This window comes from Podarcis vaucheri (genome assembly GCF_965113315.1).
Source record: "Podarcis vaucheri genome assembly, chromosome: Z".
In the NCBI taxonomy this organism is placed as follows: Eukaryota; Metazoa; Chordata; class Lepidosauria; order Squamata; family Lacertidae; genus Podarcis; species Podarcis vaucheri.
Window position 1 is genome coordinate 19,951,760 of NC_138758.1, and position 25,120 is coordinate 19,976,879.

At 45.9% G+C, this 25,120-nt stretch overlaps 3 protein-coding genes across 11 annotated transcripts; 2 read left to right on the plus strand and 1 right to left on the minus strand.

Annotated features, from left to right (window-relative positions):
* Positions 1–200: 200 nt before the first annotated feature.
* On the minus strand, positions 201–13,288 carry BRCC3 (BRCA1/BRCA2-containing complex subunit 3). The gene is made up of 8 exons (XM_082207615.1): positions 12,938–13,288; positions 8,954–9,074; positions 8,563–8,649; positions 6,415–6,503; positions 4,797–4,852; positions 3,800–3,931; positions 1,791–1,834; positions 201–898 (listed from the first exon to the last, which is right to left on the minus strand). The coding sequence occupies exons 1-8, from the start codon at positions 13,040–13,042 to the stop codon at positions 723–725; spliced, it is 810 nt and encodes a 269-aa protein (XP_082063741.1). The 5' UTR covers positions 13,043–13,288; the 3' UTR covers positions 201–722.
* A 23-nt stretch (positions 13,289–13,311) lies between these two features.
* On the plus strand, positions 13,312–18,377 carry MTCP1 (mature T cell proliferation 1). 9 transcript variants are annotated; one of them, XM_082207632.1, is made up of 6 exons: positions 13,312–13,397; positions 14,687–14,822; positions 17,500–17,681; positions 17,803–17,973; positions 18,084–18,136; positions 18,238–18,377. In XM_082207632.1, the coding sequence occupies exons 3-5, from the start codon at positions 17,565–17,567 to the stop codon at positions 18,129–18,131; spliced, it is 336 nt and encodes a 111-aa protein (XP_082063758.1). In that variant the 5' UTR covers positions 13,312–13,397; positions 14,687–14,822; positions 17,500–17,564; the 3' UTR covers positions 18,132–18,136; positions 18,238–18,377. The 9 variants fall into 9 exon arrangements, with proteins under 9 accessions (XP_082063758.1, XP_082063755.1, XP_082063754.1 ...); XM_082207629.1 differs by having other exon boundaries at positions 13,320–13,397; positions 14,684–14,822; XM_082207628.1 differs by having other exon boundaries at positions 13,389–13,526.
* CMC4 (C-X9-C motif containing 4) lies at positions 18,255–23,649 on the plus strand. The gene is made up of 3 exons (XM_082207637.1): positions 18,255–18,424; positions 19,573–19,640; positions 22,426–23,649. The coding sequence occupies exons 2-3, from the start codon at positions 19,583–19,585 to the stop codon at positions 22,593–22,595; spliced, it is 228 nt and encodes a 75-aa protein (XP_082063763.1). The 5' UTR covers positions 18,255–18,424; positions 19,573–19,582; the 3' UTR covers positions 22,596–23,649.
* Positions 23,650–25,120: the final 1,471 nt, after the last annotated feature.

Sequence of the window (25,120 nt, forward strand, 5' to 3'; positions counted from 1 at the left end):
ACCAGAAGCGCCATTTAACACAGCAGGTTACGTTGCCCTAATTAAAAAAAAACAACACTGTCTGAATCTAGGGTAAAGAACTGAAACTGTTGAGAGAATATATTTTAAAACTCACCCAAACAGGCTCAAGACGTTTCCCCAACAGTTAATGAAGAAATGGAACTCAGCATGAAGAACAGAACTATGATTCTTTAGCTAACTTTTATGTGGTTTACTACAACTTTATTAATTTCACAAACAATGAAGCATATAGTAGGACAGTACATACAGTATACAATACAGTCTGGTGCACATAGGTTATCCCTCCTCCTTCACTCCTTGTTACTTCTCTATTTAATTATGATATATGTAACCAATGACAAAAATAATGGATACTGAAACAGAATTTTGAATCGTTACTGGTATAAACTATTATTTGCCTGTGTTCACTGTGGGGAAATAACAATAATTTTATTATTTATATGCCGCTCTGGGTGGCTTCCAACCTCAAACGTTAAAAACCTCAGATGTCTGAATGCAGAGCATATGTATATGGAGTGCATGTTTGTGTGTCCACAGTAAACAACAAATGTTTCTGCTGAACAAATGTTTTATGTGGTGAGCTTAACCGCTTGACTGAAGCTTCTGTGCTGCATCACGCACAGAATGTACCCAACAAGATGGGAGGGCTGGAGAAGAAGCAAGGTAGGATGAAGCCAAACTTGGGAACATTTGGCTGTTTCTTAGGCCATGAGGTTCTGTTCTTCTCCCTCCAAGGCAGCGAGTTCCTCCAGAAGTTTCTCTTTCTCCTGCTGCAGTTCCTGCACCCTCTCCTTGTTTTTCTTCAAGCGATCCTCCAGCCACTGCATAAGAGGACCACTGATGACAGACATCTGGCTGCAGAGCTTCTTAGTGAACACTGACGAGGAAAGAAGTAATGCAGTAAATAGTGAGATACAACCATCTCCCTCTGCAGAGCGTCAGTGTACCAGTAATGATGATGATGATGATGATGATGATAATGATGATGATGATAATAATAATAATACTAATACTAATACTAATACTAATACTAATAATAATATACTATTATTTATACCCCGCCCATCTGGCTGGGTTTCCCCAGCCACTCTGGGCAGCTTCCAACCAAATATTAAAAACAATACAACATCAAACATTAAAAACTTCCTTAAACAGGGCAGCCTTCAGTTGTCTTTTAAAAGTAAAATAGTTGAATAATAAAACTTATTATTTCCTTGGCACTCAATTCACTCCAAGGCTGACTTAAGAGCCTGATCCTATGCGGTATTAGAAATTATATAAGCCCTTCAAAATTTAACAGCTTAAAGATACCTAACTGTGAAGGCAAGACAGGCACCAATAGCTCACAGAGCAATGATAAACCCATCAAAAGAAAGAAGCAAGACCACTGACAAGTTTGCATTAAGGTATTCAGGCTAGCATGCTGGCAAAACAAAAGGCTTGCCTCCCTGTCCTCTATGGCAAACAAGATATCATACCTGCTATCCTGAGTAAGTAGTTACACCAAATCTTGGCGTATCAACAATACAGACCAAATCCGAGGCATGGAAGGGTGTTAATGATACTGGGATAATAAGGATAGTGCACTCCCTCAGCAAACTGCTCACATCTAAACAGAAGAGGCTTCCCTACACTTTTCAAACTGTTGGTGTGGAGCAACTATCGTTTAATGCCAAGCCTCTGACAATCCAGGTCCAAAGTCTGATGACTGCAAATGTTTCAAGTACCAAAATGTGTGACATCGGTACTTTTGATCTGGAAATCCTTACCTGCACCATTATGGATCTTGGTTATGGGATCCAGATGGGTAAGGCTAAATGGAGGAAGAGAGCACACTTGTGTCAAGTCAGCACTCCCACAAAACACAAAAGTCACAGTATGTTTTCTATCAGACTTCACAAAACAACATCCTCCAAAAAAAATAAAGACTACAATCCAGGTAGTTCTTCCTTCCTGGTCACTTCATGTCAATGTCCACTTCCTGGACCACAGTAGGTTACTTGGCTACTGGCAAGGGTCACCACATGGTCCACATGGGATTTTGAAATGCCCCCTGCTGGATCAGACCCTCTTGTCCCAGTGGCTTGATTCCCACAGTAATCAAGCAGATGCTTCTGCAAAACCAACATTTTCATTATTTACTTAATTCAAACCCTCTTTCTTCTAGCCCAGCAGACTGCCAGGCAAGGGCCAAATTACTCCTGCAAATGATGATAATGATGATGATTAACTGAATTTATATACCACCCTATACCCAGAGGTCCCAGAGCAGTTCACAGAACAAAATCAAAATATAAAACCACAAAACATATAATCAAAATAAGAACAGCAACCCAATAACCCCCCTTCCAAAAAACCCCACATTTTAAAAGGGAATAGAATGTCAATCAAATCAACCAAAAGCCTGGCTAAAAAGGAACATTTTTGCCTGGAGCCTAAAGATGTATAATGAAGGTGCCAGGTGAACTTCCCTAGGGAGAGCGTTCCACAGACAGGGAGCCACCACAGAGAAGGCCTGTTCTTGTGTTGCCACCCTCTGGACTTCTCAAGGAGGAGGCACACAAAGAAGGGCCTCAGAAGATCATCTCAGGGTCCAGGTAGAGCAGGCATCCCTAAACTCAGCCCTCCAGCTGTTTTGGGACTACAATTCCCATCATCCTTGACCACTGGTCCTGTTAGCTAGGGATGACGAGAGTTGTAGTCCCAAAACAGCTGAAGGGCCAAGTTTGGGGATGCCTGAGGTAGAGGCAGTCCTTAAGGTATTGTGGTGCTGAGCCATTTAAGGCTTTATAGGTCAAAACCAGCACTTTGAATTGGACCCAGAAGCTAATTGGTAGCCAGTGCAGTCGGACCAGGATCGGTGTAATGCGCTCAAACCATCTTGCTCCGGTGAACAACCTGGCTGCTGAATTCTGCACTAACTGAAGTTTTAGAACCGTCTTCAGAGGCAGCCCTACATATAACACATTGCAGTAATCTAACCTTGAGGATACCAGAGCATAGACAACAGTAGTTAGGCTATCCCTGTCCAGATAGGGACGTAGCTGTTCCACCACCTGAAGCTGATGGAAGGCACTCTTGGTCACTGAGGCCACCTGAGCCACAAGCAACAGCAAAAGATCTAGGAGTACCCAAGCTACGAACCTGCTCCTTGAGAGGAAGTGTAACCCCATCAAGAGCAGACAATCTCCCACACTGAAGGTTCGATGGGGCTGAAAAGCATTCCCCAAGCAACACCATCTGGGAATGACCATCCAAGTAGGACTGGAACCACCGTAAAGCGGTGTCACCCACCCCTAGTATGGAGAGTCACTCCAGAAGTATACCATGCTTGATGGTATCGAAAGCCGCAGAGAGGTCTTGCCCCCTTTCTCCCACCATCTGTGTCAGCTTTTGGACGCCTTTGGGTCCCCCCTCAATGAAATTAGGCCAAGAGCTGCATAGAACCCTTAGGGTGTAGGCTGCCTACCTCTGCCATACAGTGGTACCTCTGTTTACAAACGCTTTTGGTTAGGTTCCGCTAACCTGAAAGTAGCTGCTCCTGGTTGCGAACTTTGCCCCAGGATGCGAATGGAAATTGCGCACCGGAGGCGCACGCACAGTGGGAGGCCCCATTAGCGAAAGCACGCCTCAGGATAAGAATGGTTTCAGCTTAAGAACGAACCTCCGGAATGAATTAAGTTCGTAACCAGAGGTACCACTGTGCTTGATGGCAAAGGAGAGCAAGTGATAAGGGTATCCAACTAAAGCAAAGAAGGGAGCGTGGCTTTCATTTTACCTGTGGATTTTCCTGTAAGCATCTTGCTCCTCTTGACACAAGATCCTGGGGAGTTCCATCATTGACTCAAGACACGCTTTCCCCATGGTGGTGTGAGGAATTATATGCACAGGAATTTCAATCCTTTCATACCTACAAGGGGAAGAATATTTGTGTTACTGTTCCATTTTTGGAGACTTGACAGCATAATTCTACGCGTGCTTAGTTGGAAGTCATTTTTATTTATTAATTTGAAGTATTTGTTGGCTGTCTTTTAGGACCAAACCCTCCCAAGGTAGCTTCCACCACACAAATTCACAACATAAAATCAATACAAATTTAAAACCATAAAACAGTATTAAAATGCAACAGAAAAAGAAGAACTTATACAACATTCAGCCCAGTAAGAGAAGTAAATGCTAGAAGAGCACAACATACACAGCACATACACACTGTGTTAAGTGGGGCTTACTCTAGAGAAGTGTGCACACTATATCGTCCATAGATGCCAGGTGAAAAACAGGAACTATAAAGATACAAGCAGCTGGGCACAACAACGGAATATCTAGGCACACTTTTTTATAACAAGAATACAAAGATGAAAGTGAACGAACTGTAGCTAAAATATTATGTTCATTTTTCACATGGTCTAATCCTTCTCCTGCCCACCCACCTACTATTCTTAAGCGGGTCTCTTCTCCAGTTTTCAGAGAGTAGCTGGAAGTGGGAAGCAGAAAAAGCTCCTCTCCTTCCACTCCACAGTTTTAATCTGAAATATTAGACACAGTACTATGCCCAGAGCTCAGAAACTGCTCATGCTAATGAAATCCCGTTGCAAAATGCGCCTAGAACAATGGGAATTTTGAACCCAGAATTGCCTAGAGATGAAGAACTGAGAATTAAAACATAGCAGCACTGCTATACATAAAAAGTAACCACTGAAGCTGAAGTTCAAAGAAAAGTGAGAAAAGCTGAGGCATTGAGGTTGCCAAACCCTCCTACTTAACAGAGTACTTACTCGGAGCTCTTTGGGGCTTGAATGGACTGGAAACAGGTGAACAGAATCCGGCCAGTCTGGAATAATCAGCAGATTTATGTGAATTAAGAAAGAAAGAAAGAAAGAAAGAAAGAAAGAAAGAAAGAAAGAAATTATTATACAACAGGGTATTTGATTATCCAAACCTTGAAAGAGCCACACATCTCTATGTAGTGACACTCTATTCAGGTGTTCTACTACTTGGGAAGCTGGGAGGGAAGAAGGAAATAAACACACTGGATGGGATTCAACTAAAATATTCCATGCAGCGGAACTCCCCCCTCTCCCCCACCATGCCCCTGTGCGCCTTAAATCTTTTCTGGATGATTAGGAGAAACCCCATAACTGGTTTAGCACAATGAGTCAGGTGTGGGGAAGGGAAGTCTTGTTGCTTGAGTGGGCATAGTTGTACAGGCATACATCCCATTTCACACTAAGTTTCATTTCACCTACTGCACTCCAGCCAGAGATTAAAGCTCACATTCCATTAAATGGTAAACATTCCAATGGCACCTTGAAGACTGATTGCTGCAGAAGGAGCCTGTTTAGGTGATATACTGCCAAATGTGAAGTTCATTGTCCCAATGAATATACCTGGGTTTTGGTTTTGTTTAATAGTAGTTGTGGGTGCACAATTAGAATTACTGTTGCTTTTGGGCAGGGTGGTTAAACCCTCCATGACCCACACATGCAGTTGCAACAAAAACCATGCCCCCTTCCTTGAAGTTGCTGTTTACTATGGGAGATAAGTGACTATTGATGTCAATACCAGTATTGGGGGGGATGTGTTCTTTTATTTCCTTCTCAGGTCATTCTTGGACAACTTTGTGCATGTCGTCTTTGTATTTGTGTTCCCCTATTGTAACACCCACTGCTAAATTCCGCCAACAATTATTGTTCTCTAAACCACAGCACTAGCGATCCACCTAATCCAGATTAAGTGCCTCAGAAACGGAACTTCACTCCATGCTTAGGTATTCCAAAGAAGACAGCCTGCCTTTCCCCAATGCACCCTCTTAGTATCTTCCCACATTTTATGCCTGTCCATTTTTAATGTGGTTCAGCAACATCTGCAGACGCAAATATGGGGAAAGCCAGGGAGCCTGGATTTGAGAGTGTGCACTCTAAGACACAAAGGACCAAGTAGTTAAGAAAAGTGCTGGGACCCTAATTACCTTCTCCAAGCTCATGCACTTGTTTCACTGAATTTATGTGTGTGTAATCACCGAAAACAAAGTGACAAACCATAACATCAACAAATGAAAGGGAGAGACCTAGTCTACACCTCAACTCTAATTTAATTTTGTGTGTCTCAGGACTACAACCACTCAGCTCACAAACAATGCTGAAATTGAAACCACAGCAGCAATAGGTATCATGTATGAGTTCACTGCTTCAAGTATCTCCAGTCCAGGGATCTTCAACCTTTTCAGACCCAAGACCCACTTTTAACCCAAGCATGAAATTTGGGGACCTGTTTCTTAAACTTTAATCATATATTTGCATGGTGGTAATGCTCCTGTTGTGACCTACCTTTCTTTTCAGAAAGGAACAGAGAGCAATAATGGCTACAATACAGGAATGGGTGTCATTTATTTACCTTTGTGTTTTTGTCATCATTGAAACAGGAGAAGATAAGCCCCACAAAGTCTTGGTCCATCATCTGATACATCGCTTGTGTGCAGAGGTCTGCAGGCAAATAATTGGCAAAACAAATTACAAATTCTACATTTCCTGGCTTAACAGAAGCCACTGGATCATCAGCGTGAAAGATCAAGCCAGACAAGGAAAGATCACAGATGTCCTTTTTTTCCAGGCGCAGCAGAGAGCATTGGAGAAGAGATTTGTATGACATTTGAAAACGAAAGTTACCATACAATAATGTAAGCCAGGGGTAGGCAACCTAAGACCCATGGGCCACAAGCACCCCACGGGGGGGGGCATTTAAGTGGCCCACGAGCCACCCCCAAACCAAGCTGCCCACTCGACGAGTCCCCGCACGCTGTGCTAAACTGGCACAGCGCAGCGCGGGGACTCGCTTTCGTGGTGCTGGAAATTGCGTCTGGACAGACACCAGAAATTGCATCTGCGCAGACACAGATGCCGGAAATCGCAGGCGGGCGCACTCACGCACATGCGCAATCCAGCCCTCGGAGGGATCTCTGCTGGAGTGAACTGGCCCAAGCAAGGTAAACCTTGCCCACCCCTGATGTAAGCCTCTAAAAGCAAGATTACAGTCAAATCTAAGATAGCCCTGGGAGTCCCTTATTTAATCATCTCCTGCTGCATCTTTTGGCTCTATTTATATATTTCGATCTTGGGGCTCTTCCTCTCCCTGTTTTTTTTTTTTTGGGGGGGGAGGGATGACTTTCTCCCCTTTTGCTTAAACTGCACTTTCCCCCTTTTCTCTCCGACCCTCTTCTGTGAATAAAAACCATTTCTTCTCTTGTTTCAGTCTACCAACCCTCTTAGGGCCTCTCGCTTCGTTATCACTTGGCACACAACAGCAAGCATTAGGTGGCCTTGAGGAGTAAGAGCAGGGAACTTCAAAGTGGAAATGAAACAGTAACTCAAACATAAGAGTCTCCAAGGTGGACAGTAGTAAATCAGGAATAGAAGGTCACACCTAGCTATTATGGTTTGTAGGCCAAGCTAAAGGGACGCGGGTGGCGCTGTGGGCTAAAGCCTCAACGCCTAGGGCTTGCCGATCGAAAGGTCGGCGGTTCGAATCCCCGCGGCGGGGTGCGCTCCCGCTGCTCGGTCCCAGCGCCTGCCCACCTAGCAGTTCGAAAGCACCCCCGGGGGCAAGTAGATAAATAGGTACCGCTTACCAGCGGGAAGGTAAACGGCGTTCCGTGTGCGGCTCTGGCTCGCCAGAGCAGCGATGTCACGCTGGCCACGTGACCCGGAAGTGTCCCCGGACAGCGCTGGCCCCCGGCCAATAGATGTGAGATGGGCGCACAAACCCCACAGTCTGTCAAGACTGGCCCGTTCGGGCAGGGGTACCTTTACCTTTACCTTTAGGCCAAGCTAAAAATGCAACTTTGCTAAAACCTACTTGTTGCCATAGTACTGTGTATGCAGATAGGAGCATGGTTTTATTAACCAATGAAACTGTACACATGTGCCGATCACGCTTCAAGTGGCCAATGCATATTCATAACATCTTGTGTTTCAAGTAAAACTTTGTAGGGAAACCATATAAATATGAGCCTAATGCCTTAGATGGTGAGATTTTTTTTTTTTTTTTTTTGGTGGGGACACACACACCAGTTTTTTCTGCATTTCCTTCTTCCCAAGTCAGGTAAGAAAAGGGCCGTGGTGTGTGCTTTGCTAACAGAAGGTCTCAGGTTCAATCTCCAGCATCAATATGTTGGTCTGGGGAGTCACTGCCAGTCAGTGTGGACAAATATTGAGCTAAGTGATCAGTGCTGACTTGGCCTGAGCCGGCTTCCTATGTTTCTATAATGGAGCAAAAGAAGTGCACTCATCCCCAAAAGTCTATTGTAATCAGCAAAGATTCTTTGCCAGGAGCATTCAGCTCATACAGGTCCTGCCTGGTAGGAAAATGAAGGCTCCCCGTCACAAGATCTTATCCTTACATTAAATTCTCTCTCTCTCTCTCTCTCTCTCTCATATACATACGTACAAAATCTTTCAGGTATCTCACCCCCTTAAAAAGTGGCCCACCCCAAGTCAGCATATATTGGATGATGGACACATGTCTTACCCAGAAGAAAACTCTTACCTACGTGTGATGGCCAAACTGTTATGTGGGGATGAGAATGATACCAGCCAACAACTCTTGTAGGCTGTCCTGTTAACTTAGCCAATCTGTGTGTTAGTTAAGGTTTCTCCAAAAACTAAAAATAGCTCCCTAATGCAAACCTAGTCATGCATTTAAAAATACACATGTTCTTACATTTGCCAATCTCAAACATGCACACACACTATTATTATGAAATGCTCTTTCAGAACAGCAAAGGAAAGAAGCAGAGAACTATGGGCAGGACATTTCCCTTCTAGGCCATCACTTGCAAAGTGATTTAAGCCACTTTCCCAAAATCTCATGCCCTTTGAGAACTACCTGCCTTGAAAATACTCAAGTGTTATTGCCCCATAATTTCTGTCAAAGGATATCTCTGCTTCTGTTGAAGCAGCTGAGAGCTGCTCTGGGGAAATCTCCACACGATCTTTTCTCTTATCTGACCGGTGCAGAATGATCACGGAGTGAATATGAACTATTCGGCTAGCACCAACCTGTGGGATAAATGAAGAAAAACATATGAAGCACAACATTTCACATGCTTACTTGGGCATGCATCCCACTGTATTAAATGGAGCTCACTCCAGGTAAATGTGCATGCAATGGCAGCAGCAACACAATAAGATTGTGATTCCAGAATATGCTTACTCTCACTGAAAAACCCTTCTTCATTCTTACATCTCGCACACATGCAAGATCATTTAAGCAGAGATTTATTTCTGAAAACTTGCTTTCAAACTGAACAGAGCTGCCTTTACATCCCTCCAAATACCCTTTGCAAAGAACCTGACTATCCAAAGCCATCCAAGAAAGTGATTTCCTTCCCTGGTACAGATCAAGCCAACCTAAGCTCTTCCAAGGAGACCTTGCTCCATGATCAGAAGATTTTTAAAATCTGTGTTGGTGACAACACAGAAGCAGGTTTTGTTGGTAATTGCACCCACCACTGGAATGCCCTCCCTTGAGTAATTTTGAGAGACAATAATGAGCTTTAAACCCTTCTGAACACCTATGTTTGCTCAAGCTTTCCAAATTCTTTGTTTTGTTCACTACTCAGCTTTATTTGTTAACACTGTTACATTTTTATCTAGTTTTTAGGAAATTTTATTTAATGTTGCTGTATTTCTATTGTTTTTATGAAAGCTTCTTAGAGGTTTTTATTATATTAAGCAGACAAAAGCTTTAATGAAGAAAATATATTGAAGACAGGAGCCCAGACTCATGTAGTTTAAAGTTTAACAGAGATACTTTGGCCACTGTATGACTAGACACTATGTGTTTCCATCTCGGAGTGTTGCATCTGACTCCAGATGCCAAGCTGCAGTTACTCAGAGCACACCTGCAGAGATGCTACTTTTTATCAATTCACATGCTCTCTGAGAGCCCTGGCATAAAAGAGCAACACTGCTGCAGGTCCCTGTTGAAACTTGCTGCATGAGACATGCAATTGCAATCTAGGAGAGCAACCATAACAATGAATGCAGCCAGTGGTCAATCCTGGAGCCCCTTCCCCCAACAATGGAGCAGAAGAAAGAAAAGACTTTAAGGATGCAACTCTTTGCAGAGGTACTTGAGGAAAATGTTCAGTGTTGCCCAGTACTACCTAATTATCGGTACAAACAAATAGTAAGTGGGTCAAGCGATGAAAATATTTCTAAAGTCATACTGTCATTTCGTCCTAAAGGTAAAGGTAAAGGTACCCCTGCCCGAACGGGCCAGTCTTGACAGACTCTGGGGTTTGTGCGCCCATCTCACATCTATAGGCCGGGGGCCAGCGCTGTCCGAAGACACTTTCGGGTCACGTGGCCAGCGTGACAAAGCTGCATCTGGCGAGCCAGCGCAGCACACGGAACGCCGTTTACCTTCCCGCTGGTAAGCGGTACCTATTTATCTACTTGCACCCGGAGGTGCTTTCGAACTGCTAGGTTGGCAGGCGCTGGGACCGAGCAGCGGGAGCGCACCCCGCCGCGGGGATTCGAACCGCCGACCTTACGATCGGCAAGCCCTAGGCGCTGAGGCTTTTACCCACAGCGCCACCCGCGTCCCTCATTTCGTCCTAGTGCTGCATTATTTAGTTGGTCAGACTCAATAGCTTACACATCATTCCTGATGATTGGCCATGCTGGGTGAGATGATGAGAATGGGAGAACAATGCTTGTTAGGCCCCAGGTTCCCCACCCTGGGTTAAAATATTCTGAATGACTAAAAGTTATACAAAGTAATCAGGAGGCTTTTTAAAAGCACCGCTTTTAGAAATGTACAGTACTTGAAAAACCTGCAGAGAGCAAGCTTCAGTTCAAGAGAGAAATCCCTTTCCTGCGGGTGAGAGAAATGGGGAAAGAGTGCACCTTTTCTAACATGAAACTTGCTTCAGAACATGCACATGTCATCTTAAAATAAAGATGCTTTTATTCTTTAGAACTCTGGGCCATATTTAATCCTGATTCATGAGGCAACATATTTATAAAATTATTTCTTAACACAAATTCTATTAAAACTGGCAGGTGGCATGATCCATCTTAAAAGGCAATTCATCCTTCTCCCACACAGAGGATGTGTGCTTTTTAAAATTATGCCCACTATAACATACAGAAATATAATCTGAAAACAAAAAAGGCATGCTTTCCCCATAAATATGGTTACAACCCATTGTTTCTTTCTTCACATGTCAGACTTTCTTGCTCCAACAGTCTTTTGGGAACAGACTGCTTTTTAGGAAAGGTCCGTTGCTGTGCTGCTTTTATTGTAATTATTTATTTCAAAAAAACCATACACTGCTTGATTATGAAAAAAAAAACCACCTCAAAGTGGCTTACAAAAAGAAAAAAACAATAAAATCGGGGGGGGGGTGTGTGTCCCACAACCATACTTTAAAACATACATAATTATAATACTAACACAGATTAAAATTACCTCAGCTTTCTAAGAATCTGGGTAGGTGTGTAAAAGTAACAATGCTTTATAATAATAATAATAATAAATTTTATTTATATCCCGCCCTCCCCAGCCGAAGCCGGGCTCAGGGCGGCTAACAACAATAAAAATAGTTCAACATTCTAAAACATTCATTATAACATTAATTAAATCAAATTAAAATCAAATTAATGGCAACCATCAAGCAATTTTTTGTGCAGATTGCCAGAGGAGGGGGTCAGGCTGCGCCCTGACAAAAGGCCTGGTGGAACAGCTCTGTCTTGCAGGCCCTGCGGAAGGATGCCAGGTCCTGCAGGGCTCTAGTCTCTTGTGACAGAGCGTTCCACCAGATTGGAGCCGCGGCCGAGAAGGCCCTGGCTCTAGTTGAGGCCAGCCTAACCTCTCTGAGGCCTGGGATCTTTAGGGTGTTTTTATTTGCAGACCGTAAATTTCTCTGTGGGACATACCAGGAGAGGCGGTCCCGTAGGTACGAGGGTCCAGTCTCAAGGGCAGCCCCACGTAGAGCGAGTTACAATAATCCAGTCTGGAGGTGACCGTCGCATGGATCACAGTGGCTAGGTCAGGGCGAGAGAGATAAGGAGCCAACTGCTTAGCCTGGCGGAGATGAAAAAATGCCGCCTTTGTTATAGCTGTAATCTGCGCCTCCATAGAGAGGGAGGTATCGAAGATTACACCCAAACTCTTCACGGATGATGCTGGCACTAATTGCACCCCCGCAAGAGACGGGAGTTGCCCCCTCAATCCCATATCGCTCCGTCCCAGCCAGAGGACCTCTGTCTTCGAAGGATTTAACTTCAACCGGCTCCCACGTAACCATCCAGCCACAGCTTCCAGACATCTGGTCAGTGTATCTGGGGCCGAGTCAGGATGGCCGTCCATCAACAGATAGAGTTGGGTGTCATCGGCATACTGATGGCAACCCAGCCCAAAACTCCGGACAAGCTGGGCGAGGGGGCGCATAAAGATGAGGTGCGGAAAAGAGTACAGCAATGGTGCCTGCTTAATCTCAATAAGCAAGGAGTTTCAAAGTGCAGGAGCTGCCACAGTACAGGGTTGTGATTTTACAAATGTGGAAGGGGTGTTTCATAGCACCTGTATGTTTTAATGTAGATAAATTGATCTTAATTCTATTGCTTCATTATTATTATTTTTAAAGACTCCCCTATGTTTTCAGCTCTTCTAATTTTTTTCTGCGAGCTGCCCTGAGATGGAGTGATAGAGATAAATATTGTGATCAATCTACACTGTGGAAGTCAGTGGGGGAGTCGGCCCACTGACAGGTGAGGGTTACGGCTGCGGCCTGTAACGGATCCGCCCAGAAGGTAAGCGCCCTGCACCCAGCGGGACTTCCAAATCACCCCGACTCCCCCGGTCCCCCCCCCGCCCGCAGTATTCCCCGGCAGCAGCAGACCCCGCTCCTCACCTCGCCAATGCAGAGGCCCATGACCTCCTCTTGCTCAGTGCTCAGCGCGTGGACCATGCAGACGAGGAAGGCGTCGGCCTCCAGGTGCGCCGCCTGCAACGCCATCGCCGGCTGCTTCGCTCTTCTTCGCCGCTCCTTGTCTCCCCTCTTAAAGGGGAGGCCGGGGATCACTCAGCCGGTAGCAGCACATGAGATTATTTTCGTTTCTCACGGCTGCGGGTCCAAGCCCAACGTTAGGCGTTGCAGTGGGGTCGGACTAGATGGCCCTCAGGGTCCCTTCCAACCTTACGAGTCTAGGGCGAAAGCGGTCCTGCGGTCCTGAGCATCCCTTCCGCCTAGGCCTCTTCTGAGAGGGAGATGGTGTTTCCTGGACAACGCCGACTTCCTGTCCGTCCGCAGAAGTGTCCGGCTAGCCCCGCGCAAGGAGCGTTCTTTGGTTCCGCTGGCGTCGCTGGCCCAGGTCGGTTCCGCCCGAAGGGGGGCGTCGGCATCGGGCAGAGCTGCGCGCCTGCGGGGCTGAGGGGCTGAAGCGGGAGGGAGAGGGAGACCCGCCGAGTGCAGGGCGGAGAAGCTCCACTTTGGCGGCCAGGTAGCGCCCGGCTACTCCTCGAGCGGGACGAGGCATGCCTCGCCAGGGAGGCGGTGTGGGGTGCTAGATCTTTCTGCGTGCAAATCAGGGCAGTTTCCTCGCCGCTAGAGTGAGGGAACTGTTGCCATGGAGACTCCCCCGGGATAGTGGGGGGTGGGGGTGGAATAGAGAAGGAGGAGGGGGAGAAACTTTGGGTGAGCTGGGATTAGGGAAGTGGCCAAGCTCCCTTTGCTGGCAGAAATTCAACAGGCGTAGCTCCTCCTCTGCACTAGGTAAAGCTGGATCTGTAGAGCTTCTGCCTGTCTCGTACTGATGATGCTCAGAGCTTCTTTCAATGGGGGAGGGGGGAGAAGAAGGTGATGAACGTAGGAAGGAGCTGACTGGCAACCTAGAGGGTGTAGATGAATATGTTCTCTTTTCAGCTGCTAGATCAAGCAGGCTACTTTCCTGTGGTTGTTTTTTTTGTTTGTTTTTTGTCTTTTGGGGTGTGTGTGTGTGTGGCAAGCAAAATCTCAAGAGGTGTAGCTTCTAGGATAGTGCTGCAGCGACGAGCGAAGATTCGCCTGTTGGATTTCTGTCTGCTAAGGTGTAAGAGCTCTGCCGGTGGAAATCCAAGTGGGATATTCCAAAGGGGCCCTTTCCCCAGAAGACCTCACTCTTGACATTGCATTGGGAATATGTCATTGATTTCTGTTGTTACTTACGCATCTGGCCTGCGTCCAGGAAGCTTAACTTCAACAAAGATACGCAAATCCTTCTTCCTGGTCTTATACTGCTTAGAAAGAGGCTTTTCTTGGTGGAGTTTCTTTGGGCCAGAAACTGCCTACTGTCTCTGTTACATTGATACTCCTCAAAATCAGGAGCAAGGACAGGGGGAGGGGAAGAAGTTTCTTAATTTTGCACATTTAAGTTGACCATGATTTTAGCAACTTGTAGGAAGGAGTAGTGAAAGGCAAGGCTTTCATTCTTCATGTTGTACCTTTCATTAAGCAGTTGTTTTGATATGATTTGCAATAATCAACTGCTTTGTGGAAACTACAGTCTCCTTTGGTTGCTGATTTTCTGTGTAGTTCAGGTTTATTACCACCCTTCTGCCATCACCAATTGCATTCCTGTTTGTCTTGTAAAAGGTAGTTTCATCGGTGTCTATTTTGCAGTAGCTGTACAAGGCCACACCTCTTTGCATTCTGGTAACCTGATAAGCAGTTGGCTGGAGGGTGATGAAGGAGAAATTCAGTTGTGAAAAGCTCAGCTTTGGAACAGAGGCTTAAAAGACAAGGCATCATCACAGATCAGGTAGTCACTTCCTGACCCAGAGAGGTTGCTGTTGTTTTATCTTCTAGTCAGTAATGTCTCCTGCTGATCTTTTATTTACTTTTATTTTGTTTCCTCTGACAAACAGGATTAAAATCCTGGGGAAATTAGTGGCTGTTTCCAGTTCTGGGGGTGGCTGCCTGTCTTTGTAACAGATATTATGATTGCTTGTAGGAGTGAAAGAGCACTGTGAGGATCACAATAGGGCTTGCGTACTCTGGTGGCACAGTTACAACATTGGTCACCCTCTCACAACACCTTTGCTGTGCACAAACAGACTTTTAAGCCGCATTCTCTTCATATGAAAATTGTTCACTTTTAGGGGCTGATGATATTAATAGAACTTGCGGGGGAATGCTGCAACAAGGCACGCTGAGCCCTGGGATTCTATCTACATGGAAAGAAAACTTATTTGGAAGACCCCCCCAGGTGTAGGGGGAGGGGAAAACCCACCAGTCTTGGCCATGGTCTCCTCTCTGAGTCAAAGTGGAACATAGTCCCATGACGAAATAAGAGTACTTTGTTCTGCTAGGAAAGTTTGCTGCAGAAACGAAAGCTTGGGCACTTATATCACTAAAGAAAACTGTGGGCTTTTGAGTAAGTGGGTGCCAGCTGGCTCTGATAGTATCTTGATCCCGTGTCAACTTTTTGGAGGGGCGGGCTACTGCCAATACAGTTTGCGTGCAACAAGGGTGTGCGCTGACTCTTAGTCTGTGTGTGCTTTGAGCCCCCTACAGTACATAGTATGCTTAGCAGTTTGATTCCAAGGATACCTGTGGAGTGCTGGAGGAGTTATACTGGCTGTGTCATTTTGGGGGTGGGGAAGCCTCCTGCCTCGATCCTCTTCATGCATCTTTTGCAATGATGTGGCTGTGGATACAAATTTCTCAAGGGCTGGTGCCAAAGTAGTTAACCACATCACCACAACGTCTGTTTATACTCCCAGAATGTTAGCATGTGAACCTGACTTTGTTCTCCTTTCAGCTTAGAGCAGACGTAGCCAGCATGGGGTCCCCAGATGCTAATTGGACTACTGCTTCCATCATCCCTGACCACTGGCCATGCTGGCTGGAGCTGACAGGAAGTTGGAGTCCAAAAATGTATAAAAACATCCTGCTGGATCTGGCTGATGACTAGTAGCCGTGGATAGCTTTATCCCTCCATGAATTTGTCTAATCCTCTTTTAAAGTCGCCCATGTTGGTGGCCATCATTGCATCTGGAGGGCAACGCTATGTTGGTTACCCCTGGCTTAAGACATCATTGTAGTTAGGGGCTTAATTCGCTGGAAAGGAAGTGCTCCTGCTGTGCTTCAGAAAAACTACGTGCTTTTGTCTTCTTAATCTGCTGTCTTTCCTTTCACACCGTCTCTTGCCGCACTTCCCACACTATTGAGGAGTGATTCCACACATACATATTGTGAGTTGTGATAAGCACCTGTGCATTCTCCAGCCTTCACAGTGTCCATCATGACCAAAATGTGAAACTAACCAAATTCTATCTTCTGGGTGCTATTCTAATTTTTCTTCCTCTCCCACTCTATCAGTGTCACCCTTTTTATACAAAGCTTTGCCCCAGTACAAGGGTTTTAACTTGTCTTACCATGGGTTCTGTGGTGAGTTGCCAAGTAGAATAGACTTTCCCTGCTGAAATAATGTTCATCTTCCTATGCCAGTGACCACTGCTTGACAACTCAATTGAAATAGGGAAAGGGGAACTTCTAGTACTCAGGGTTGGTGGGACTCAGCCAATTTGCTCCTCACAATTTCCATAGTTTTGCACTTCTAGCTTCTCCAGTATTTGCAGTATTTTGAGCAAGAGCAAAGGAGAGAACTGGCAGCGGTTGTACTTCCTCTTAACTTCCAGGTTTTGTGGAGGAAACTGACCAAGTTTGGATTTTGTGGGGGGAGGTCACCCCCCTTTCCTAGAAGATGCTACAGATTGGAATGGAGAATTGGGTGAAAGAAGAAAACAGAGGAACCAAAATGGGAAAAAAGACTGGAAAGCAAATTGATAGATACGGATTTGTATCAGTGGGCTAAGTCATCTGCAAACCACATTCCATCCACAGGCCACTAGTTGCTGAAAGCTGTGCAGCATGCATCCTCAGTACTCTATGGCCAACTTGGATGACAGCAGGTCCCATTAAACAGCTCCAAGTTCATGATTCTGTAGCACATTTCATCCAGAAAGATTGCTGTGAGTCTTTCAAGTGGGCTGTATTTTTCCTAAAGAATTTCCTGAGGCCCCAGGGTCATGCAGCACCTGGTTTGCATGCAAAAGGTCCCAGGTCCTTGGAATTTCCAGATAGGATTCGGAAAAGCCTGTAACCATGGGGAGCCACTGGCATTTTGTGTTGCCTGGGTCTGATGACCATCATAGTCCAAAACATCTTGGGGGGGGGGCTCCATTTTGGCAAAGGTGGGTGCATTCAGGATTTGATCCAGATAGACCAATGGTCTGACTTCAGATAGACCAACAAGACAGCTTCCTATTTTACTGTGGCAGCTGTACTTTTCCAGCGTTCCCCGCCCTTCTCTTAAAAGAATAATAACAATAATAGATGCTTCTCACAGTTCAGGAAAGTTGCATTCCACCTGGCTGCCATGCCCAGTGCTGGTTCTTTTCAGGACTAACAATTCATCCCATGTCTTTGTTCAGAGACAAAGGGGACCATGTGTAGAATGGGAGCCAAGGGAGGGCATTCCTAGGAAGAGAAACGGGGCATGGCAGAAGGAGAGGAAGGTGGTGATCCCCGGGCCCCACCAGTCCGCCTCTGGGTGCGGCGCATAGGCGTCTACTGTGATGAGAACCAGAAAACATGGCTGGTGGCATCAGAAGAGGTAAGCAGGAATACTCGCAGCACCCTTTTGCTTTGGTGTTTTGGTTTTAGCCTTTTAGCAACACCTCATGTTCTCTCCCCCACCACCCCCTGTTGTTGTTTTTGGTTGCTTCTCCACCCAGGAGGCAGATACAGTGAAAGCCCGGATCAGGAGAGTCCGGGTCCCCCTGGGCCAGGCGGTGTGCCCCAGCCATCTCCCTGCATCCCAGCTGCCCCACATGTGGCAGCTTTCAGAGGGACAGCAGTACCGGGACAGTAACTCTCGCATCTGGAACATCGAACACCATTTAATGGTAAGGTTCCAGGCAGGAAAAAAAGATACAAGCTGCTTAGCTGTGACTCCAGCACTGATGACCCAGCATCTTATTGGGATGCAACGAATGTTTTATTTTGTCTCTTGCAGATCATGGGAGTGGAAGAGCTGCTGCTGAAACTCCTCCCAAGTGATTAAATCTGGTGAGCTCTGCTGTTTTCCCCCTCTCAGTCTCCCCCTTCCTCCTTTCTCTTTACTTTTTGCACTCATGGCGGTTCTTTTAATGCTGGTTTTTGTCTTTCAGGAGCTGTGTGACTCTAGGATGGTCTCCCTGTTTTGTTTTTTATGTGGTAACTCACAGCACTAAAAAGCCGCTGCCTCTGTGGTGGAGCATGGCAGGCAGCTCTCTTGGCAGTGCTGCCACCCAAGAGATTAGGACAGGCAGTGAAGAAGAGTGCCGTGGCCAGTTGAAATAACAGGGGGAGTTCTAGGTAGGCAGGATGGAACACCCCCCTCCCCCCGCTGCCCTCCACTGGAAATATAGTCAGGGCACTGATTTCTGGGCATTGCTGGGGTCCGCAACAAGGCATGGTGATTGCCATTGTGTTCTCTCCGTGTTTAGTTTCCTGGAAGCGGCTGGGAAGCCACTACAGGGGACAAGATGCTGAACCAGTTGCTGGGGTGCAAAAGCAAAAGAGGGCTATTGTCCTCATGTCCTGCTTGTGAGCTTCCCGGAAGGCATATGATTGACCGCGGTCACTGTGGGGCTTGGTAGGCCTTTGGCAGGGCTCTTACTGTGGGGCGGGATAAACATTGTTCTGACCCAGCAGGGTGGCCTGTGCATTCTTGCTGAGTTAAATTGGTTTGAAAAGCCGCCTCGCTGTTCAGCAGTTCAGAATGTTGCAAATGTGGTTTGTTGCTCTACTAATCCAGGAGGGAGGGAGCCTGTGGCATCTTCAGCTTCCATCAGCTCCAGCCAGCATGGCCAGTGGTCAGGGATGATGGAAGTTGTAGCGCAGCAACATCTGTGGAGGGCCACAGGTTCCCCACCTTTGTACTAATCTGCTTCAGCGTTGCCAGAAGTTACATCACCCCCTTCATCCTATGCAAGACATTGACTCAGAGGGGAGAACCCTGTCTCAACAAGCATCGTCAGTGCTTACTTGGTGATCTCTCCCCCTGCCCCCCGGTGGTTCTTCAGGGGGCCTTCTAGGCCATACTGCTGCTCATGGAGGGACCTTGGAAATAGTCTAGTCCAACCTATTCTCAGTGCAGAATCCACAATGAAAAGGATGCATCTATAGTCCTGTCACCCTAGAAATGGCAGGGGTGGGTAGGGAGGAACCTGGACCTTACTAGACCAACGAAGCAATCATAGGTGTTTCTTGTCTCATCTTTGACAGAATTTTGGGTGACGTGGGAGGGCACGAGACATTGTATTCCACACTGGTTTGCTTGATTGGGCAGAGACACTTTTTCAGAGGGCTCTGGGACTGTAGCCTTAGATGTGCTTGAAAGGGATCAGTCCTTGCTGTGAAGGAAAGCGGGCCTTGCCAGTGAGCAGGATTATCAGGAGATGCCTTGCTAGCTCACTCCCTTATAGTTCTTACCTTACAGTTGTATTTTCCTCTTCTTTTAGTTCCACAGACATGGCCCAGAAAGACCCCTGCCAGAAATATGCCTGTGAAATCCAGAAATGCTTGCAAGGTATGTTGCGTTGTTTTGGGTTTGTTTCATTTAAAAAGAATAAAAAGAAAAACTATTAGATTATACCTGGGATAGGGAACTTGTGACCTTCCAGATGTTGCTGAACTCCCAACTCCCATAATCTCTGACTATTGGGCAATGCTGCCGGGTCACAGCATCCAGCAGGTTGCAAGTTCCCCATCCCTGCCTTTTCTGGGTCTTCAAGCCGTTCAGTAAGATTATAGTTTGAAATTGCAAAAATTAATCGGCAGTAAGAAAATAAAATGGAACAAAACCAATAGAAGTTAGGTAAAGGTAAAGGGACCCCTGACCGGTAGGTCCAGTCATGGCCGGCTCTGGGGTTGCGGCACTCATCTCACTTTATTGGCCGAGGGAGCCGGCGTACAGCTTCCAGGTCATGTGGCCAGCATGACTAAGCCGCTTCTGGCGAACCAGAGCAGCGCACGGAAATGCTGTTTACCTTCCCTATATATCTACTCGCACTTTGATGTGCTATAGTGACTGTTAAAAACTCAAGTGAATGGGACGAGCCCAACATAGTACTCATGGGGCACTACCAGAGAGAATGTTCTCTCTCTGATTGCTACATCTGAAGGTAGCAGCATCTGGAGGGGACCTGGAACATTCATTATTGCTGTAAACTCTGGCTGGCAGCAGTTCTCCAGGGTCTCTGACAGGCAGAGGCATTTTTGCTAACTGGCGATGCCAGGGATTGAACCTGAGATCTTTTGTATGTGCTGTACAGTCCCTCCGAGTCATCTTCCAAGCCAACTGCTAAAGGTGAAGGGTTTTTGAAACAGAAAGAATGAACATCCCTCTTATGTTTTTGTTCTGAAATATGCTGGTTTTGAAGTAAGTGACCAGCGGTCTCTGAAATAAATGATTCTTTCAAGTTTAAGGCTAGTCTCTGTTCACAAAGACCTGGACCCATCCAGTCACTCTGAGCTTGTGGAGAAAGAAAATGTCTTTTTTTATTCCAACACTCTTCCCATGGGAAACCTTTTGTAACAACCTTAGTGCTCTGTAGGTGGACAATTGTAGGAGAAGGTTCTGAAGTCCTCAGCTGTGCTTGCATTGGACAGTGATGCTCTGTGAGCATTGAGAGGGCAAAGCTCTCCTATTGCTTTGCTCTTATCTTATCAAAAGACAATTGGTAGGACTGTTATAATGAATTTTAACCTTTCACTTGAATTGGGATACAGTCCTACCAGTTGTGTCTTAGTAATCAAAAGGAAGACTAACCTGGAAAAGATGTTGCAGGCTGCAGGGGTTTCCCATCTTACCATGTAATGAAACATGTTTTAACCTGTCCCCCTGCTCTTTTGGTTGTTACTGGTTTACATGAATACCCAACCTAAAAAAGAATTTTGGGGCTCTCAAAAGCTTGTTTTTTTCTGGGTGCTGACACTTCACTTGGTCCTCATAAAAAGTGTTGCGTTTGGATTCTTTCCAATTACTTAGGTGACAGAACAACCAGAAATATTGTATTGGAAATTGACCAAGGGCCATTGCAAAATGTCCTTTCTGGCTTGATACTGCCTTATTGTATCAGAGTGCTTCTTGTGAGGAGAATGGCATCCTTCTGTCTCGAGAGACAGTGGAATGCGCCTTTGTGGGTTAAGTCAAACCGCTGCATTAGCAGCACTGGGGTACAATCCTGGGCAGTGTGTGTGGAGGTCCTGGGCTGCCCCAAGAGCAGGACCCTGCTCTTGGTCTCACTTACATGGTTGAAAGGAAAGCAGAGTAATATGTTTGGCACCATCCTGGCTGCAGGAGTTGCTGGAATGAGGGACACAAGGCGCTATCCAGCCATCTTAGGGACTCCTGAAGATGTATCACAAAACAGCAGGGGTTTAGGATCAAAGTTTTCCTTCTCCTAGGTGGGCTGCCTCCCCATCTGCCCCGCACTTCCCTCTACAGCATGAGCAGAAACCACTTTCTTGACCACGGGATCCACTATTGGTCTCATCCACTCAATCCACTGGAGCCTGTCTCTGCATGCAGGGGAAAGTCCCTAACTCACTGAGGGCTTGAGACCCATTAGCTACCCTCACCTGGTTTAGCCAGCCAATAGAACCGGTCCCAGGCTGAGGCTGCTGTCGCATGCTGACAGCTTCTAGGAGCCACAGGTGAGAGCTGGGTGCAGGATGGGGACCAAAGGTGGACAAATTACTCCCATCAGAGGTACTAAAGGTAAAGGTCGCGAACGACTCTGAGGTTGCGGCGCTCATCTCGCTTTATTGGCCGAGGGAGCCAGCGTTTGTCCCCAGACAGCTTCTGGGTCATGTGGCCAGTATGACTAAGCCGCTTCTGGCGAACCAGAGCAGTGCACGGAAACGCCGTTTACCTTCCTGCTGGAGCGGTACCCATTTATCTACTTGCACTTGGACGTGCTTTTGAACTGCTAGGTGGGCAGGAGCTGGGACCGAACAACGTGAGCTCACCCTGTCGCGCGGAATCTAACCACCAACCTTCTGATCGGCAAGCCCTAGGTTCTGTGGTTTAGACCACAGCGCCACCCGCGTCCCTATCAGAGGTACTAGTCCTCCCCTAATCCTTTCATTATTCCACACGAAGGTGCTTTAGGTGGGAAATTGAATAGCAGAGACCTCACTTTTATACATAAATGTGAAATGTGAGGAATGTCTTCAGTAGCAGGTGGAGGGAGTAGCCTAAGGTGACCATACACTCTCAAAATGTGGCTTTCTGTGCGGGAACCCTCATATGCCTGTTTTGCAGTTTGCTCACTATTTGCTCTGCTTCCTGTCGCCTGCATCCCCCACAGCCAACAACTACCTGGAATCAAAATGTGAAGCTGTCCTCCAGGAGATGAGAAGATGTTGTGCCCGCTTTCCCAAGGGCAGATCCATCTCCTGCTCAGGGTTTGAGTTGCAGGAAAAAGAGAAAGAGAAGCAGGTATCCTCTTCCCACGGATTTCAAGCCCCCAAACCCTGAGGATGTACTAACTTCTGGGGGGAGTGGAAGACATTCCTGCAAACTACGTTGCTGCGCAATACCTCATCTGCACCGCTTGCGTTGACACGAGGTGCAAGGCAGCTCCTCTTTCGGACATTCTCAGAAGCCAGAAAACAATGGCCCGTCTGTTAAGGGTAGAGCTGCTAGTTGTTCTACTATCAAAACGCGTCAGTACTGTAGCCTTATTGTGGATTAGATTGGAGTAGAATTAACTTGATGTGTAAATGTTCAACGTCATCTACTTTTATTATCAGGAGTAGCAATATTTCACTGCAAAGTGAAGTCCAAGCAGCCTTTATGCTGGAATCTTAAGTTTTTTAAAAAATCTTGTTAGACACAGAATAACATCCTTAAGATGCAGAAACTGTACTCCCATGAAGTCAGCATTTCCCAGTCTTTCAGAAGTTGTCCTTGTCGTGCTCCTGCATTTTGCTGTGCAGTTGTATGAAGTGTTGGCAACTAAAGCTCCAGAGAACTCGGGCTTACCCTCTTTTTGGCTGGGCAATTGTTAGGTTACCTGCGTGCCTCTGTTTCCTTATCTGCAAAACAGGACATACCACTTCTTCTTTTGGACTGTAGATATAGTAGCACTCAAATCCAATTGCACAATGCTTAATTATGTGAATGCTGTTGTGGAAGCAGCTGATTTCAGGGATAGCTATAGAGTGGTGTGTTCTCCCCCTCCGCCTTTGCAAAGCAATAGTCACTTTCTGGAAAACCAGAGTGGTGGAAGAGGTATTTTTAAAATCCCCCACTCTGTAACTTGTGTGAGCAAAGCCTCATTTCAATTGGAATGTGGTTGTAGCACCTCTTTCCCCCCAGTTGAGACCCTCCTGAACACATCTCAGAGGATTTTGACCATCCTGTTACTATTCTGTGTTCAATCTAGTACCTCTCAGTGTTGAAGTAACTTCAAGACCACTGCAATGTTCTGTGTGCATCATAAGCAGGCATAACCAAAACCAGTGGAACAATCTGTGTTGGAAATATTTAACTTTAATGCTGCAAAAATAAAATAAACTATCTGAACATACTTTCAGAACTGTAAGAATGGTTTTTAAGACGTATGGCCTACAACATCTCTCGTTTGTCTTGCCTTTTCTAGGCTGCAATCCTATACAGTGGTACCTTGGGTTACAAACGCTTCAGGTTACAAACTCTGCTAACCTGGAAGTAATATCTCGGGTTGCAAACCTTGCCCCAGGATGAGAAGGGAAATTGCGCGGTGGCGGCAGCAGGAGGCGCCGTTAGCAAAAGTGGACCTTGGGTTAAGAACTGTTTCGGGTTAAGAACATACATCTGGAACGAATTAAGCTCATAACCTGAGGTACCACTGTATACAAGTGCTTTCCAAGCTTCCCACCCAGATAACTTGGAAATTGTTGAGCGTCTTGGTGGACTTAATGACTGTTCTGCTGGTTGTAGCAATTTTAATGTACTCTGTTAAATTATTTTAAACTTTATTGCTTCTCTTACATACATTTTGAATCCCATAAATTCAAATTGCCGTAAAATGTAAGAAATAAAAGAAGCAATTAAAGAAATCAATATATTTAACGTAATGCATATGCTGTTTCCCATCTTCAGTACAAATCAATAAACACACCTCAGACCGCCTGAATGAGGCTTGTAGACCAGTTTGGGAGCCCCTGCTAAATACACCTAACTGGTGAGTAGTAGGCAGAATGCTGCAAGGTAACTGTGGTAACAATAGCCCTTCATGATCCTTGCTCACTACAAAACGAGTAGGTATGATGTCAAACTTACATTTTAACTAACTCAGTCTGTAGTGAGAAATTCTGTAGTGAGCAAGGATCAGAGGATTATTGTTGCCACAGTAGTCAACAGCCCAATCTCTAAATAAGGAAATGCCTTGGTTCAGATTTCACCTGTACCACGCATGCAGCCACTACAGTAGTGATTACATGTTTATTTCACAAAGAAGGTACTGTATAGAGTGTAAATACTGAAGATTGCTTGTGGAGGGGCTATAGTTCACTGGTGAGATCTGCTTTGCATGCACAAGGTCCCAGATTAAATCCATGGCATTTCATTAAAGGAAGCAAATGACAAACAGCTGCCTGAACCCTTGGAAAGACATTCTGTGCACAATAGGCCATAATTCTGACTTGAGATAAAGTAGTTTTTCACAGGTACTGTTCGGTTCAGGGAGATGGTTAATGTTAACCCAGAAACATACAGCACAATTCTAAGCCTGTCTGTTCAGAAGCAAGCCTCATTGAATTCAAATGACTTACTCCCAGGCAAGGATTTGTGTAAGGATGTTATTGCTTTAGTTAAAAGTGGGAGGCGGCAGAGTCTGCAAGCCACTTGTACAAAGTCACTAGGTTTTCCGGTCACCTTAACTTGCTCTGAAGCCAAATTGGTGGGTGCAGGTGTCACAACTGGGGATAAGAGGAAATGATCTTTTCTGGATCAGAACCTGGTAAAAGAACAGGATGTAAGAACAAATGGGCAGTTCTCTCACTGGAGGGATGTAGAAA

Excerpts from the sequence above, each read along its gene's own strand:
- CMC4 (XM_082207637.1), top strand. The coding sequence starts at position 19,583 with ATGGCCCAGAAAGACCCCTGCCAGAAATATGCCTGTGAAATCCAGAAA. Across the intron at positions 19,641-22,425 it reads AATCCAGAAATGCTTGCAAG|CCAACAACTACCTGGAATCA; the intron begins GTATGTTGCGTT and ends CATCCCCCACAG.
- MTCP1 (XM_082207632.1), top strand. The coding sequence starts at position 17,565 with ATGGCAGAAGGAGAGGAAGGTGGTGATCCCCGGGCCCCACCAGTCCGC. Across the intron at positions 17,682-17,802 it reads GGCTGGTGGCATCAGAAGAG|GAGGCAGATACAGTGAAAGC; the intron begins GTAAGCAGGAAT and ends TTCTCCACCCAG. Across the intron at positions 17,974-18,083 it reads ACATCGAACACCATTTAATG|ATCATGGGAGTGGAAGAGCT; the intron begins GTAAGGTTCCAG and ends TGTCTCTTGCAG.
- BRCC3 (XM_082207615.1), bottom strand. The coding sequence starts at position 13,042 with ATGGCGTTGCAGGCGGCGCACCTGGAGGCCGACGCCTTCCTCGTCTGC. Across the intron at positions 4,853-6,414 it reads ATGATGACAAAAACACAAAG|ACTGGCCGGATTCTGTTCAC; the intron begins GTAAATAAATGA and ends TGATTATTCCAG. Across the intron at positions 1,835-3,799 it reads GCTTACAGGAAAATCCACAG|CCTTACCCATCTGGATCCCA; the intron begins GTAAAATGAAAG and ends TCCTCCATTTAG.